Raw genomic sequence first — 16,165 nt, 5'->3', positions numbered from 1 at the left:
GTATCAATTTAGGTTCTTCAATTGTAACAAATGTACCACTCTGGTGTGGGATGTTAATAGCCAGAGAGACTATGTGTATGCAGCAGGGAGGAAGTATATGGCAAATCTTTTATCTTCTGCCCAATTTTGCTGTGAACCTAAACTGCTCTAAAAAACTGTTTATTAGAAAGGAGGTCAGGGGCTTCCCTCGTGGCGCAGTGGTTGAGAATCTGCCTGCCAATGCAGGGGACACAGGTTCGAGCTCTGGTCTGAGAAGATCCTACATGCCTCGGAGCAACTAAGCCTGTGCACCACAACTACTGAGCCTGCGTTCTAGAGCCCGTGAGCCACAACTACTGACCCCAGACACCAAGAGCCCATGCTCCGCAAAAGAGAAGCCACAATGAGAAGCCCACGCACTGCAATGAAGAGTAGCCCCTGCTTGCCACAACCAGAGAAAGCCTGCGTGCAGCAACGAAGACTCAACGCAGCCAAAAATAAATAAATAAATTTATTAAAAAAGGGGGGTGGTGGAGGACGAGTGGTGGGGTTTAGAAGCTGCTAGAAGCCAAACATAAAAAATGGAGTCACACTCTTTGTTACACAGGACCATATTTCTGTGAAGTCTTTTTCAATCTGGATGTTTTTTATTTCTTTTTCTTGCCTGAATGCACTGGCTAAAGTCTCCAGTATAATGCTAAATACAAGTGTATTCATCTACTTGTCTTGTTCTCAATCTTAAGGAAATCATTCAGTCTTTCACCATTAAATATGTTAGCTGTTGTTCATAGATAATCTTTATCAAGTTAAAGAAAGTCCCTTTTAATCCTAGTTTGTTTAGAGTTTTTATCATGAATGTTGGACTTTTGTCAAATGCGTTTTCAAACTAACCTTGAATTCCTTAAATAAGTTCCACATGGTCATGGTGTATAATCTTTATTCGTTGCTGGATTTGGTTAATAATATTTTGTTAAGGATAAAATTGTGTATATACTCTTGAGGGATAGTGATCTGTAGTTTAGTTGTCTACTTCATCTGGCTTTGGTATTAGGATAATATTAATAGCCAGGGAAGCCATCTGGTCCTGGACTTTTCGTTGTGAAAAGATTTTAATTAAATATTTAGTTTATCAATTTGTTATAGGGCTATAGGGATTTTCTATTTCTTCTTGAGCAAATTTTGGTAATTTGTATCACCCCCACCCCCCACCCCGTGGTCAGTCTTGCTAAAGGATTGTCTATTTTGTTGCTCTTTTCAAAGAACCAACTTCTGGTTTCATTGATTTTTCTCTTGATTTCATTGAATGTCATTCTAATTCTATTATTTCCTTCTGCCTGCTTACTTTAGGTTTATTTTGCTCTTCATTTTCTAGTTTTTAAAGGTGGAAGCTTACTCATATGAGATCTTTCTTATTTTAATTTGACTACACCTCATAATTTTTTTTTTTTTCCCCACACTGCGGCATGCGAGATCTTAGTTCCCTGACGAGGGATCGAACCTGCACCCCCTGCATTGGAGGTGTGGAGTCTTAACCACTGGACCACCAAGGAAGTCCCTGCACCTCATAAATTTTAATATAATGTGCTTTAATTTTCACTCAGCTCAAAATATTTTAAATTTACCTTCTGATTACTCTTTGGTTTATGGTTTAATTATGAATGTGTTATTTAATTTCCAAATATTTGTGATTTTCCCCCAATTTCTTTTTAGTTTAATTCCATTGAGGACAGAGAACATACTTTGTGAGATTTCAATCCTTTTAAATTTATTGAGACTTGTTTTATAGCCTTGCATATGGTCTAGCTTAGAGAATGTCCCCTGTGCACTTGAAAAGAATGAAAATTCTGCTATTGCTGGGTGGAGTGTTCTAGAGATGTTACTGTGTCATGTAGATAGATAAGTGTTCACGTCTTCTATATCCTTGTTGATTTTCCCTCTAGTTGTTCTATCCATTATTAAAAGTGGAGTATTAAAGTCTCCAGCTACTGTAAAAGTCTTCAGCAACTGATTGAGTTGTCTATTTCTCCTCTCAATTCAAAGTGTTTGCTTCATGTATTTTGGAGCTCTGTTGTTAGATGCGTATGTTTCTAAATGTTGTATCTTCTTGGTGGATTGTCCCTTTTAACATTATAAAATGTCCTTCTTTGTCTTCTACGACTTTTCTCTTAAAGTCTATTCTGCCTGATACTAGTATAGTCACTCAAGCTCTTTTTCTTACTGTTTGCACAGTATATCTTTGTCTTTTTATGTTCAACTAATTTGTTCCTTTAAACCTAAAATATGTCTCTTGCAGACAGCATATAGTTGGATCCTTTTTAAAATACAGTTGGACAATCTCTACTGATTGGAATGTTTAATCCATTCATGTTTTAATGTTTTTATTGATATGGTTAGATTTAGATCTGCCATTTTGCTATTTGTTTTCTATATTATCTAATTCCTTTTTGACCCTGTTACTATTTTTTAAAGTTACTATTTTATTATTTGCTTTAGGGATTATACTATGCATCTTATCACAGTCTACTTCAGATCAGTACTAATTCCAGTAAAATGTAGAAACATTGTTCTAATACAGCTCCACTCCTCTCCCTTCTTTGTGCTATTATTGTCATTTACGTTAGGCATATATGTTTAAAAACAATACAATGTTATTATTATTATTTTACACAACCATATGTATTTTAATGACGTTAAGGGTGGAAACAGTTAAGAAAAGAAAGTGGAAACAATAGATTCACAAACTCTTTCATATTAACCTATGTATTTACCATCTCTAGTAATTTTCATTTCTTCCTGTGGAGCCAAGTAACTATCTGGTATCATTTCATTGCTCCAAAATAAGTCCATTCCTTCCCCCTCTTTTGTGCTATAATATATAGCTTTAAATGTTGTATGCCCAACACTTCAATTTTATTATTATGTAACTTTTTTAGATCAGTTAGGAGAAGAAAATATTTATACTGCCTTCAAGAATTACTTATATAATTATCTTTATCAATGTTCTTCATGTAGAATCAAGTTACCATCTGATATCACTTCCTTTAAGCCTGAAGAACTTCCTTTAATGTTTTTGTAAGGTGGGTCTGCTAGCAATGAATTCTCTCTTTGTTCATCTGCCAACATCTTTTGCCTTCAATTTTGTAGGATGGTTTGCTAGATATAGAATTACTAATTGACAGTTTATTCCTTTCAGCACTTAGTAATTCTACTGCCTTCTGGCTTCCACTGTTCTGATGAGAAGTCAGCTGTTAATTTTATTGGGTATTCCAGTATGAGTTGTTTTTATCTTGTTGCTTTCATGATTTTTCTCTATCTTTCAACAGTGTAACTATTATGTGTCAATCTGTTCATGTTTATTCTTCTTGGAGTTTGTTGAGATTCTTGGATGTACAGATTAATGTTTTTCATCAAATTTGGGAAGTCTGTGGCCATAATTTCCTAAAATACTTTTTCTTCCCTTTTCTTTCTTTCCTCTCCATTATCCATGTGTTAGTATTCTTGATTGTGTCCCCTAGATCTCTGAGGCTCTGTTCATTTGTCTTTAATTTTAAAAATTCTGTCCTTGATAAAAGATAATCTATATTGATCTATCTTCAAGATTACTGATTCTCTTATGCTCTCTCAAATCGGCTGTTGAGCGCCTCCTCTCCAGTGAATTTTTAATTTCCATTATTGTATTTATCAACTCTAGAATATTCGTTTGATTCTTTTTTGAATAATTTCTACCTTTATTGATATTTTCTATATGGTGAGTAAATGTCATCACACTTTTATTTCTTTTAAAATGGCTTGAAGTCTTTTGTTTGCTATGTCCAATAGATGGCCTCTGTCAGAGACATACCCAGTGACTGCTTTTTTTTAAGTCTCCTGTTTTTGTATATCGTGTGACATTTTTGCTGTTTTTAAAAATCAGGCATTTTAGGTAATAAATTATAGCAACACTGGAGTTGGAACATCTCCCTACCAGGGGCATGGCTGTGGTTCTTTGCTTATGTAGTGATTTGCCTGTACCAATTCTATGGAGTCTTTGTTTTTTGCTGTTGTTGTTTTTGTAGAGTGCAGCCACAGAAGTCTCTGCTCAGTTTTTATATTTATGCCTGGCTTCCTAAGAATCATACCAGCTTGGTAGTCAGTCAATGATTTGTCAGAGGTTGTGATTACACATCTTAAGCCAGTAAGGCTGCTACCTTTTTTTTTTTTTTTTTTTGCAGTACTCGGGCCTCTCACTGCTGTGGCCTCTCCTGTTGCAGAGCACAGGCTCCGGACGCACAGGCTCAGCGGCCATGGCTCATGGGCCCAGCCGCTCCACGGCATGTGGGATCTTTCCAGACCGGGGCACAAACCCGTGTCCCCTGCATCAGCAGGCGGACTCTCAACCACTGCGCCACCAGGGAAGCCTGGCTGCTACCTTTTGTCAGTGGATCTGTCTGTGGCTTGAAGAATGCACTCAAGGTTTAGGCAGTTTATAAATCCTTTCTGGCTTTTACTTTCTATGTTCATGAGGCCTCACAATTAACCAAAGATAAGTAGCTTGCTAGGGCCCTTACCAGTCTCTCCTGAGTGTGCTTACACATACAGGTAACTTTCTGGAGTTCTGGGGATTAGTAAGATCTTACTGAAGTCCGCTTTGGCTTTCTTGTTCCCTGGACATCCCTGGTAAGATTCTGCCTCATCTGCCAATCTATTGCTTGCCCCAAACAACATCAAAGCCTCAGGTTAGCTGTGTGATACTGTCCTTCCCTAACTGTTTGCTATTGTTTTCAGCAACACCCTTAGGCATGGAATTTGCTGTGCTCTGCTCCATATCAAGTCAGTCACCTCAAACAGCAGAAGTATTGTTCCTCCCAGCCTGCCCTGCCCTTGTGGAACTTCAACACCATGCAGCTGGGTGTTAGGAGGTGGAAGAAGCCCCAAGCTGAAACACTACAGACTACTCCCACTGTTCTCAGTGAGATTCAGTAGAAATTCTTGAATAAATGCTTCTCAATTTGTTGTGTGCCTCTGGTCAATTCTCAGAATCTTTAAATGGTTGCTTTTGATAATTTTGTCCAGCTTTATTATTACTTTTGAGGGAGAGGATTTGCCAAGCTCCTTACTAAGGCATTCTAGATGCTGAATATACTTTTATGAATGTCCAGACCAATGCCAAATAATAGTGGTGAGGGAAGACATCCTTACCTGAGTCTGACTTCAGGATAAATTAGTGTTATACCATTAATTTTAATGTTGGTTGCTGGTTTGAGATAAAAATATATATTGTATCAGATATATTTTTCTATTTTTATTTTACTAATATTTACATTCAATCAAGAAACCTTTATTCTACCCTGCTATATGTTAAACAATTGTGAAATAAAAGGCTAACACTTTCTCTGAATTCAAGTAAGTCGTCTAGTAGGGAAGCAAAACAAGTAAACAGCTACAACACAGTGTTATAAATGCTTTGATAAAACTGTTTACAGTGAACTATGAGAACACAGGGGAAAGGTACCTAAGGATAGGAAAATGTGAGCTAGGAGAACCCTCTAGGGAAGCTGAAGCTGACAGATGAAGTGAAACTTGAAAGACAGGTTAAGTATAGAGCTGAATGAAATTAGTTGTGGGAGTTGGAAGGTGGATTCAAGCAAGCATTCTTGTAAAGCAAGAATATGCTGGGTTTGAGAAATCCAAGTAGATTATAAGTTTTGGGCAAGAGTGGTACATGGAGGTCAGGTCAAGAATCGACATTAGAGTGATGGGAAACTATGGAAGAATCTGAAGCAGAGAAGTATTAAAATCTTATTCATATTTCAAAAAAGTCAGATAACAGTAGAGGTGAAGCAAACCAAGATTAGAAACAGGGAAGACCTGTAGTAGCAGTGGGAACAAAGAGGAGGTGAGAGAGTCCATATATATTTAAGGAATAAGACTGATGGAACTAGGGCTTCCCTGGTGGCACAGTGGTTAAGAATCCGCCTGCCAATGCAGGGGACACAGGTTCAATCCCTGGTCCGGGAAGATCTCACATGCCACGGAGCAACTAAGCCCGTGTGCCACAACTACTGAGCCTGTGCTCTAGAGCCCGCGAGCCACAACTATTGAGCCCGCATGCCACAACTACTGACGCCCACACACCTAGAACCCATGCTCCTCAACAAGAGAAGCCACCGCAATGAAGCCTGCTCACTGCAACTAGAGAAAGCCCGTGCACAGCAACGAAGACCCAACGCAGCCAAAATTAAATAAATAAATTTTTTATAAAAAAAAGATTGATAGAACTAGAAGTCTGGAAAAGGGAAATAAAGGGCAGAACCACATCATTAACTGATTTCCAATTTTGGAATTTAACAGATGACAGAGAACATGTAACAGGAGTAAATCTGCAAGTAGGGGAAGAAAGACAAGAGTTTGGTTTGGATACAGGCACTTGAGCCTACAGAATATCCATGTAAAAATGTTCACAAGTTAAAACCAGGCAAGCTCTAGCTGCTACAATGCTATTAATGTCTATTTCTAGTTTTATATTTTTAAATGTTTTCATTAAAACATTAAGCTCAAATTATGTATATGTGCGTTTGCCTGTGTGTGTATACACAGAGAAAGACAGAGTGCACCCAAAATAAAAGAGAGCATAAGTGATAAAGCAAATGGGCTAAAATGTTAATAATAACTGGGAATTCCCTGGCGGTCCAGTGGTTAGGACTCTGTGCTTTCACTACCGAGGGTCCAGGTTCATTCCCTGATCGGGGAACTAAGATCCTGCAAGCTATGCAGCTGGGTGGGGGTGGAGTAAAAAAAAAAATGTTAACAATAACAAATATCAGTACTAAAGGGTATTGCTCATGGTGTTCCTTGTATTTTATTTTTGCAACTTTCCATAAGCTTGAAGTTATTTCCAAATAAAAAGTAAAAAACTGTTATGTGCAGTATGTGTATGTTTTTGTATGTGAGAGAATGTACATGAATTAGTGAGTGTTTGCATGTATACGCAGTTAACTTCATTTACATTTCTGGAAATGTACTGGATTTGTACTGGAAATGTAATGAAAATGTTCAATACTTTTTTTTTCTTTTTAAACATTCATTTTAAAGAGGGCATTATCTACCAGAGGCAGAGAGCTTTAAAATAAAATCCAATCTCTTACCATGAAAAATCTGGCTCCTTTCTACTTCACCTTACCAATCTCATCTCAAGCCATTCTTTCCCTTATTCACTATGTTCCAGTCATATTATCCTGCATTTGAGAAACCTTAGAGCCCTCACCCTTGACGTTCTCCCTGCCTAGGCTACTTCGTTGCAAGCCTTGCTCCTTTCCATGCTTCAGGTATCAGCTTAAATGTCACCTCCTTAGAAAGGTCTTCTCCAGTATGGTACTGGCACAAAAACAGAAATATAGATCAATGGAACAGGACAGAAAGCCCAGAGATAAACTCACACACATATGGTCACCTTATCTTTGATAAAGGAGGTAAGAATATACAATGGAGAAAAGACAGCCTCTTCAATAAGCGGTGCTGGGAAAACTGGACACCTACCTGTAAAAAATGAAATTAGAACACTCCCTAACACCATACACAAAAATAAACTCAAAATGGGTTAAAGACCTACATGTAAGGCCAGACACTATTAAATTCTTTGGGGAAAACATAGGCAGAACACTCCATGACATAAATCACAGCAAGATCCTTTTTGACCCACCTCCTAGAGAAATGGAAATAAAAACAAAAATAAACAAATAGGACCTAATGAAACTTCAAAGTTTTTGCACAGCAAAGGAAACCAAAAACAAGACGAAAAGACAACCCTCAGAATGGGAGAAAATATTTGCAAATGAATCAACGGACTAAGGATTAATCTCCAAAATATATAAACAGCTCATACAGCTCAATATCAAAAAAACAAACAACCCAATCCAAAAATGGGCAGAGACCTAAATAGACATCTCTCCAAAGAAGATATACAGACTGCCAACAAACACATGAAAGAATGCTCAACATCACTAATCATTAGAGAAATGCAAATCAAAACTATAATGAGGTATCACCTCACACTGGTCAGAATGGCCATCATCAAAAAATCTACAAACAATAAATGCTGGAGAGGGTGTGGAGAAAAGGGAACCCTCTTGCACTGTTGGTGGGAATGTAAATTGATACAGCCACTATGGAGAACAGTATGAAGGTTCCTTAAAAAACTAAAAATAGAACTACCATACGACCCAGCAATCCCACTACTGGGCATATACCCTGAGAAAACCATAATTCAAAAAGAGTCATGTACCACAATGTTCGCTGCAGCTCTATTTACAATAGCCAGGACATGGAAGCAACCTAAGTGTCCATCAACAGATGAATGGATAAAGAAGATGTGGCAAATATATATTACTCAGCCATAAAAAGAAACGAAATTGAGTTATTTTTTGTGAGGTGGATGGACCTAGAAACTGTCATACAGAGTGAAGTAAGTCAGAAAGAGAAAAACAAATACCATATGCTAACACATATATATGGAATCTAAAAAAAAAAGGTTCTGAAGAACCTAGGGGCAGGACAGGAATAAAGACACAGACATACAGAATGGACTTGAGGACACGGGGAGGGGGAAGGGTAAGCTGGGACGAAGTGAGAGAGTGGCATGGACATATATACACTACCAAATGTAAAACAGATAGCTAGTGGGAAGCAGCCGCATAGCACAGGGAGATCAGCTCGGTACTTTGCGTCCACCTAGAGGGATGGGATAGGGAGGGTGGGAGGGAGAGGCAAGAGGGAGGAGATATGGGGATGTACGTATATGTATAGCTGATTTACTTTGTTATACAGCAGAAACTAACACACCATTGTAAAGCAATTATACTCCAATAAAGATGTTTTAAAAAAAAAAAAAAAAGGTCTTCTCGATCACCCTGTCCACATTAGATCCCACTGCCGCACCTATTTGTTACTTTCTATCATAGCAACGTGTTTTTTTCCCATCCACATTAGATGATAAAACTCAATGAAGGCAAAGACCTTATCTGTTTTGTTCAACAAGTACACCAAGGACCAAGCACAACGTTTTCCATACATTTTGCATGAATGTTGAATGAGGTGTGATGAGAAGCCAACCAAAGAATTCAGTAGCCATGACTTGTAAGTCCTTACATATTTCCTAAACCATATTTGAGATTGAAAAATATAAACAAAACAAAAATGTCTTACCTCCTGCAATGACAAAATGGCTTAGGGCATTTTTATTTCGGTACACATTTAGACCAGTGTTCACTGTACTGAGAAGAAGGGAGGAGGAGGAAAACATCATTTAAAGCATATCTCATTTACCTTCTTGACTGTAACTTTCACTAAAGTGATATGTATTAGTTTAGAAGAGCCTACTATGTGAATCCCTGGTGCTAGTCTAGGCTCCTTCAGTGTGTTTCAGATTGCTAATATGCCAATAAGCAACAGAACGTAAAGAAGAGTTCTGCAGAGTTCCTCTGACTTAGCAAACCTCTATCTATTATGATATTAGTTGGCAGACCTTCATCCATGCATACAAAAGTACAACTGAACCAATCTTTCAGGTAAATAGATAAAAGTTCTTAAGAAAAAGGTATCATGAATCACTTTTATATGGGCGTTCAAACTTTGTAATTCCACTTCTCAAAAAATGTGCTCCTAAAAGAATACCCAAGACCATTCATCACAATTCAGAGAACTTACTTGAATATAGTCACAAACATGGCCGTTCTCCAACTCCAGCGCCAGCCGTACCGGATGAAGCCTCGTGTGGCAGCACGATGTGCAGATTGCTAAAGTTAATAAAAAGGCTGTGAGGTTCTGAGACACCCTGACACTTTCCCTATTTTAAAAATGTGGTGGAGGAATGTCAGCTAGGCATTAAGTAGGGACACCTGAACACATAGAAACAATAGGAAAATGTCTAGAAATATCATTCTTTAAGTACTAAAACTTAAGTGAAAATGCCATGTGCATCATATTCTATCAGGAGGTATAAAAGGAACTAAGAGATGAAGTGTCACACAAGTAATCCATCAATTAAGTAGCAACTAAGAATCTATATGACAAACACTATGACAGACATAAAATCAGTATTAGACATACTTTCTTTCAAGAAATTGTGGGGAAAAGAAAAACACAAAATAAAGAAGAAGCAGAGTATACTGTAAAGGGTAAGGATTAAAGTTATACAGATGTGCAGGAAAGGAGGAAAGGAAGAAAAAAAGACAATCTTTACTGACCACCTTCTGTGTAAACATTGTTAACATATTACCTCAATCTTTACAACATTTTCTTCAAGCAGGTGTTTTAGTTTTAACTAAAACATAGAGAGGAAGTTTTTCTCAGCCAATAAGGAATAAAGTCAGAACTGGAAGTTAGGTTGTCTGTTTCCACAACTCATTTTCACTAGACCACAATGAAGCAAGTCTGGCATAATACTGTGAGGGTAAAGCCAAGATTTTTAAAGAATGTGACAGAAACCCTAAGTGTAGTCTTAACTACTATATGATATTGGGCAAGTCAAAACCTCTCTGAAAGGTATCAGTGCGAACTCATGGCTTTTAATAAATGGGTAGATAAATATAGAAACAGATATAGAAATGTGCATGAATGTGTACATAAGTCACACACACACATACACATACACATTTCCTAACTCTATCTGCCTAGAGCCTAGAAGCCATGATACCTCAGTAGCAGTGAGCATACCTAGCACTAGAACTTGGCTTTTAAATACCATTTTAAAAGAAACTTATAGGTCTTTGGTGAAATGGGCTTATGCCAGGGCTGGTGCTTAAAAAGTAAAAGATGGACCAGAAACACCTTGCTGTGCCTTTTAGAAAGTAAAGGAGTGCTCAAGGAGTAATGGGGGTCTTCCCTTGTGGCGCAGTGGTTAAGAATCTGCCTGCCAATGCAGGAGAGACACAGGTTCGAGCCCTGGTCCACAAAGATCTCACATGCTGCGGAGCGACTAAGCCCGTGTGCCAAAACTACTGAGCCTGTGCTCTAGAGCCTGCAAGCCACAACAACTGAGCCTGTGTAACACAACTACTGAAGCCTGCGTGCCCTAGAGCCCGTGCTCTGCAACAAGAGAAGCCACTGCAATGAGAAGCCTGCGCACCGCAATGAAGAGTAGCCTCTGCTCACCACAGCTAGAGAAAGCCCCCATGCAGCAACGAAGACCCAACGCAGCCAAAAAAAAGAGAGTAACGGGGACATATCAAAAGGACACAGGAGCTAGCTTTAAGGGGCTCCAATTGTCCAAATCCAGGCCAATTTGAGTATCAAAATGAATGATGATAATAATGGATTATAAAACTACAGAATAAAATAAGAATCCATGAGTCCACATTGAATAAATAAATTATAAATAGATAAATGGACAAATAAATAAATAGAGGGAAAGTGAAAGCTCTTCCTTACAGTAGAATACTAACCAATAAATATAAATGGAATGATGGAATTAGAAAATGGCCATTTGGCAACCACCACAGTAATAACTGCTTTAGGCAAGAATTAGCATTGAATACTAAAACTAGAGGGTAGAAATTTGATGAAAAATAGGATATTGGCATAGTCTCAAAGTAGCTAAAAAGTATTCATAAGACACTTATTAATTACAAAGAGAAAAAAATAGTAATTTTACAGTGGATAAACCTGGCAGGGACCATCTTAACTAAGTGACTAAAGTAAGCATCACCAGTTGAGGGACAAATAGATATCTTGTGCTCCTTATCCTTACCTACTGAGGAATACAACATCAGTTCTAGGGTATTCCTGTGAGAACACATAAGTGAAATCTAATCACAAGAAAACATCAAACATCCAAGTTGAGGGACATTCTATAAAATAAATGGACCATAGTCTTAAAAAATATCAAAGTCATGAAAGTCAAAGAACAACAGAAAAATTGTTCCAGATTAAAGGAGACTGACTAGAGAGGCATGACAGGCAAATGCAACACCTGATCCAGTATTAGATCCCGGACCAGAAAAAAAATTTTTAATGAATTGTTTACTTTTTTTTTTTTTTTTTGCGGTACATGGGCCTCTCACTGTTGTGTCCTCTCCCGTTGCGGAGCACAGGCTCCAGACGCACAGGCTCAGCGGCCATGGCTCACGGGCTCATCCGCTCCGCAGCATGTGGGATCCTCCCAGACCGGGGCATGAACCCGTGTCCCCTGCATCGGCAGGTGGACTCTCAACCACTGCGCCACCGGGGAAGCCCCTGAATTGTTTACTTTTAAAATAAATTATATTAGTGGGACAACTAGCAAAATTTACATAAAGTCCATAGGTAAGATAACAGTACTCTGTAAGTGTTAACGTCTTGCTCTGCATAATAATATTGTGGTTATGTAAGAAAATGTCTTTGTTTTTAGGAAATGCAGCACTCATGTGTCTATAACTTACTCCCAAGCAGTTCACAAAAAAATAATAGTATGCCTTATACAGAGAGAGAATAAGAAAGCAAATGTCGTAAAATTTTAACATTTGGAGAATCTGATTGAAAGGTATACAGGAATTCTTTGTATAGTCAGCCCTCTGTATCCTCAGATTTGGAACCTGAGGATGTGGAATCATGGATATGGGGGGGGTCTATGGTACTGTGCCTTTTTATACAAAAAACTTGAGCATTTTCGGGTTTTGGTATCCGCAGGAGTCCTTGGATCCTAATCCCCCTTGGATACTGTGGGACACTGGTACTACTTTTGCAACTTTTAAGTCTGACACAATTTCAAAAAAAAGCTTCAAAAAACTAAAATTTCTGAGCTGTAACTTTCTCACTAATACAGTAGAATTGATGTACAGAGCTAAGATATAACAAATGAGTTAGCACTCTACAAGCTATAAAGCTCTAAGTGTTAATTATTGTTTTAGTGTGAGCTAGTGTACTGCAGGAGGCTTTTTGAATAGGATAAATATGCTACAGCTGAGCCATGACGATTTAGCACGGGTGTAGTAATATATTTCAGAAAGTAGAGCCATAAGTGGTGATCAATTCTAAAGATAAGAAAAGTGGTCTGACGAGGCTTGTGTATGCACTTTAGCATTAGTACTTGCATTGTTGTCAAGTACAGACTTTGTTTCCTAAACCTTCCCAACCCTACCACCTAACTAGATGACTAAGTGTAAAAGGAACAGCTAAATTGGCATGCCCCCAAATACTACTAGAACACCAGTACATACCACTGCATCAAGCTGGTTGTGGTAAACTTCTGCTTGGCTCTGCTCAATATAGTGCTGTTTAGCATGAATAAAAGCTGGTATCCCCCCATATGCCCAGCCAATGACGCCTGCTGAAATTGCCGCCTTGTAAATATCCTGAAGTTCTTTTGACGTTCTCTGCTGCTCACTAAACATCAAAAAGACAGTGTTGTTTGGGATTAGTTTATGCATACTGCTCTCCAAAAGACAGTATGATCAGAATTATCTCAAATGCTAAAAGGGCTACACTTTTCATGATGGGCAGAACCAGTTAAATCTTCTGATGAATTAAATGATTATATTACAAGTAGCTCAAATCTCAGCCAAAACTAATCTATGCTTTCAGAAATTAAGCTAGTGGTTATTCTTGGGAAGGCAGTGACAAGGAAGGGGCACCAGGGGGAGATTCTGGGATGCTGTTAACAGTCTTGGGGCTGCATACACAGCTATGTTTGCTTTGTGAAAAGTCACTGAGTGGTATACTTATGTACATTTTTCTAGGTGCATACTATACTCCAATAAAAAGGTTGTTTTTTAAGGTTATTTTATTTGATGACTATTACAGCTCTACCATATCCCTGTAAACAGAAAGAATTTGTGAACTGGATGTACAGATCAATATTTCCCTTTCTGAATTTTTAGATAACTTTTGGAAATTACACGAGCTTATGAGATTTTAGGACAACATATGCCAGAATGAATTCCTAGATGTAAAAAAAAAAAATCAAAACTTTATCTTTCTGAATATTTAATTTTTATGTCATGCTCAGATGGGCCTGTACTATTAAAGACCATTGAATAAGAAAGCTCACCATGCAGTGGGCAACACAGACAAACCTAAAATAACAGGGAAAAACTACCATTTAATCCAATCTATTACTCTCAAAAGCGTAAGAAACCAGAACCCGTACTGGAGCTTCCAAGATGTCCTCTGGAAATTGCTCTAAGAAATAGCTAAGTTTGTAAGTGTTCAGTTACTATAAATAATGGCCCTCCTACATAAGTAAACTACTAAATGTTAATTTTTTACATTACTAACTTGCTTTCTTCAGAGGCTGTACAAGTGTTTAATTCTAATTGCCAATAACAACCACTACATTTCTGAAATCAGAATCAGTAAGTTTTTATAGTTCCTGCATATACAAGAGAGAAACCTAAATAAAATCTCTTAGGAAACTAATTCCTATATCAAGAGGAAAAACTGCTATAAGCTGAACTTTATATTTTATCTTTTATAATGAATAAGGACCAAAAACAACATCTACATAAAAACTGGCAGAATTCAGAAAACAGTAAATGTAAAAGAGCTTAAGATTTAACAAGCCAGGAAATGCAATATGCTTTCCTCTTTCTCATCCTCTGAAAAATTCCATGACATAGGTGACATTTTTCTTCATTTTATAGACAGAGGCTCTAAGAAGTTACATGATTGGCCCTAAGAGCTAATGAACGGTGAACAAACAAGGCATAGTGGTGGAAAGGACCTGGACTATAAGTAACAGCAATGGGGTTGTGGTTCTGGTTCTGTCATCCACTGCTAAATGACCTGCAGCCAGAACACAATCGCTCTGAACCTAGGTTTCCTCACCCATGACATGGTAGGGAGAATGAAAGTCACACTAAATTATCTTCCAAATTTCTTTCAGCTCATCATTCTGTTGTTTATAAAGCTGATCAAAATAACACTTTTCTGTTGTGTACTACACAGGATCGTTCACAGATATCTCAAATTTTGGAATGACCAATGAGAAGGGCGGCCTCGGTATCTTTAAAATGAGATGATGAAACTAAATAAAGTAATTAAATACAATTCCACCAGCTCCCCTGCCCTACCTCAGCAACATACTAAAACTTAAATGTTAATTTATCCACTTGATAACACAGTGTAGTGTATGGTAAAGTACTTCATAAGAGGGCTAACTTTTCACCAGTAAGTGATGAATTTTAAAACATGATGAAATTAACTAATTATCCTGAGGTTTCCATGAAAGTTAGTTTAAAGGCTTATTTTATTCTTTATTGTGAAACATCCTTATTTGTGAATCCAGCTAATATCTTTTCTTTTATAAACTGATGAGACAACCGTTGCTACTATTTTTTTATATATTCCTTATTTGGCAGAATAAAAACTTTACAACTCTCTGTTATCTCTCCAACCTCCACTTTTATGGCGAGGAGGAGGGCTGCTGTTCATGAAAATTTGGGATCAAGTGAAACGTGAAAAAGAATACTGGAGTGGAGTCCTGCAGATGTTGGTTCTAGAATCACTAAGTAGCTTGGTTCAATTCTTCTCATCTGTAAAATCGGGGGATTACACTAAGACTACAGTCCCTAAAACCCCTAAAAGCTCTGACTTTCAGTTAGTCTCACCCTTACCATCTGAAAACCGGCCTGTCAACCAATAGAACTACCAAACGGCAATGGTAGGATACAAACTTGGAATACAAATATTAAAACCCCAAATCCCACAAAGATAAATCCCACCACTCTGGGGTCCTTCGCCCTAGATGACCCAGGCAGCAGGTCACCTCCTTTGAACCCCTCCCCACAGACAGTAGGTACTTTTACTCTTTGACAAACAGCTCTCGGAGGCGGTCCCATCCGGATTCCGGGTTTTGGGGTTCTGGGACGTAGGAAGGCAGCTTCTGGTCTTTCACAAGAGCCTTGGGATCGGCGGCCACAGCTTCGGCAGCAAAGACCCGAGGTAAAGGACTCAGCGCCCTGCAGAGGAAGCTCCGTGGCGCCGGCGGCGGCACCTCCATGGCCCTCTACGAACCTGCCGACAGACACTCGCTTGGGCGCTCAGGGCGCCAAGGCCTCCCGGAGGCGCCGTGGGAGAAGAGCGAGGATAACTGCAAGAAGGAGTGGACGAGTACCCGTACACTACGCCCGAGCTAATTCGCGGCCGTACCCGCTGCCACATCGCCTAACAGACTTGCCCTCAGTGCCAGGCCTCACTTTGGAGGCCCTTGGACACACGAGACAGGAAGTCCCGCCCC

General features: G+C 38.6%; 1 protein-coding gene across 1 annotated transcript in view; it reads right to left on the bottom strand.

The window, feature by feature from the left end:
* The window catches only part of TIMMDC1 (translocase of inner mitochondrial membrane domain containing 1), a 27,027-nt gene extending 10,862 nt beyond the window's left edge, over positions 1–16,165 (bottom strand). Inside the window, exons 1-4 of the mRNA XM_030857371.3 lie at positions 15,735–16,165; positions 13,149–13,314; positions 9,661–9,749; positions 9,160–9,227 (exon numbers count right to left, since the gene is read on the bottom strand). Of these exons, the coding sequence (XP_030713231.1) occupies positions 9,160–9,227; positions 9,661–9,749; positions 13,149–13,314; positions 15,735–15,928 (517 nt within the window). The 5' untranslated portion in view covers positions 15,929–16,165. The remainder of the gene's footprint in view (positions 1–9,159; positions 9,228–9,660; positions 9,750–13,148; positions 13,315–15,734) is intronic.

Source organism: Globicephala melas, chromosome 4 (genome assembly GCF_963455315.2).
Source record: "Globicephala melas chromosome 4, mGloMel1.2, whole genome shotgun sequence".
NCBI lineage: Eukaryota > Metazoa > Chordata > Mammalia > Artiodactyla > Delphinidae > Globicephala > Globicephala melas.
The sequence above is the reverse complement of the archived record's forward strand: the minus strand, read 5'-3'. Positions and strand labels throughout refer to the sequence as shown.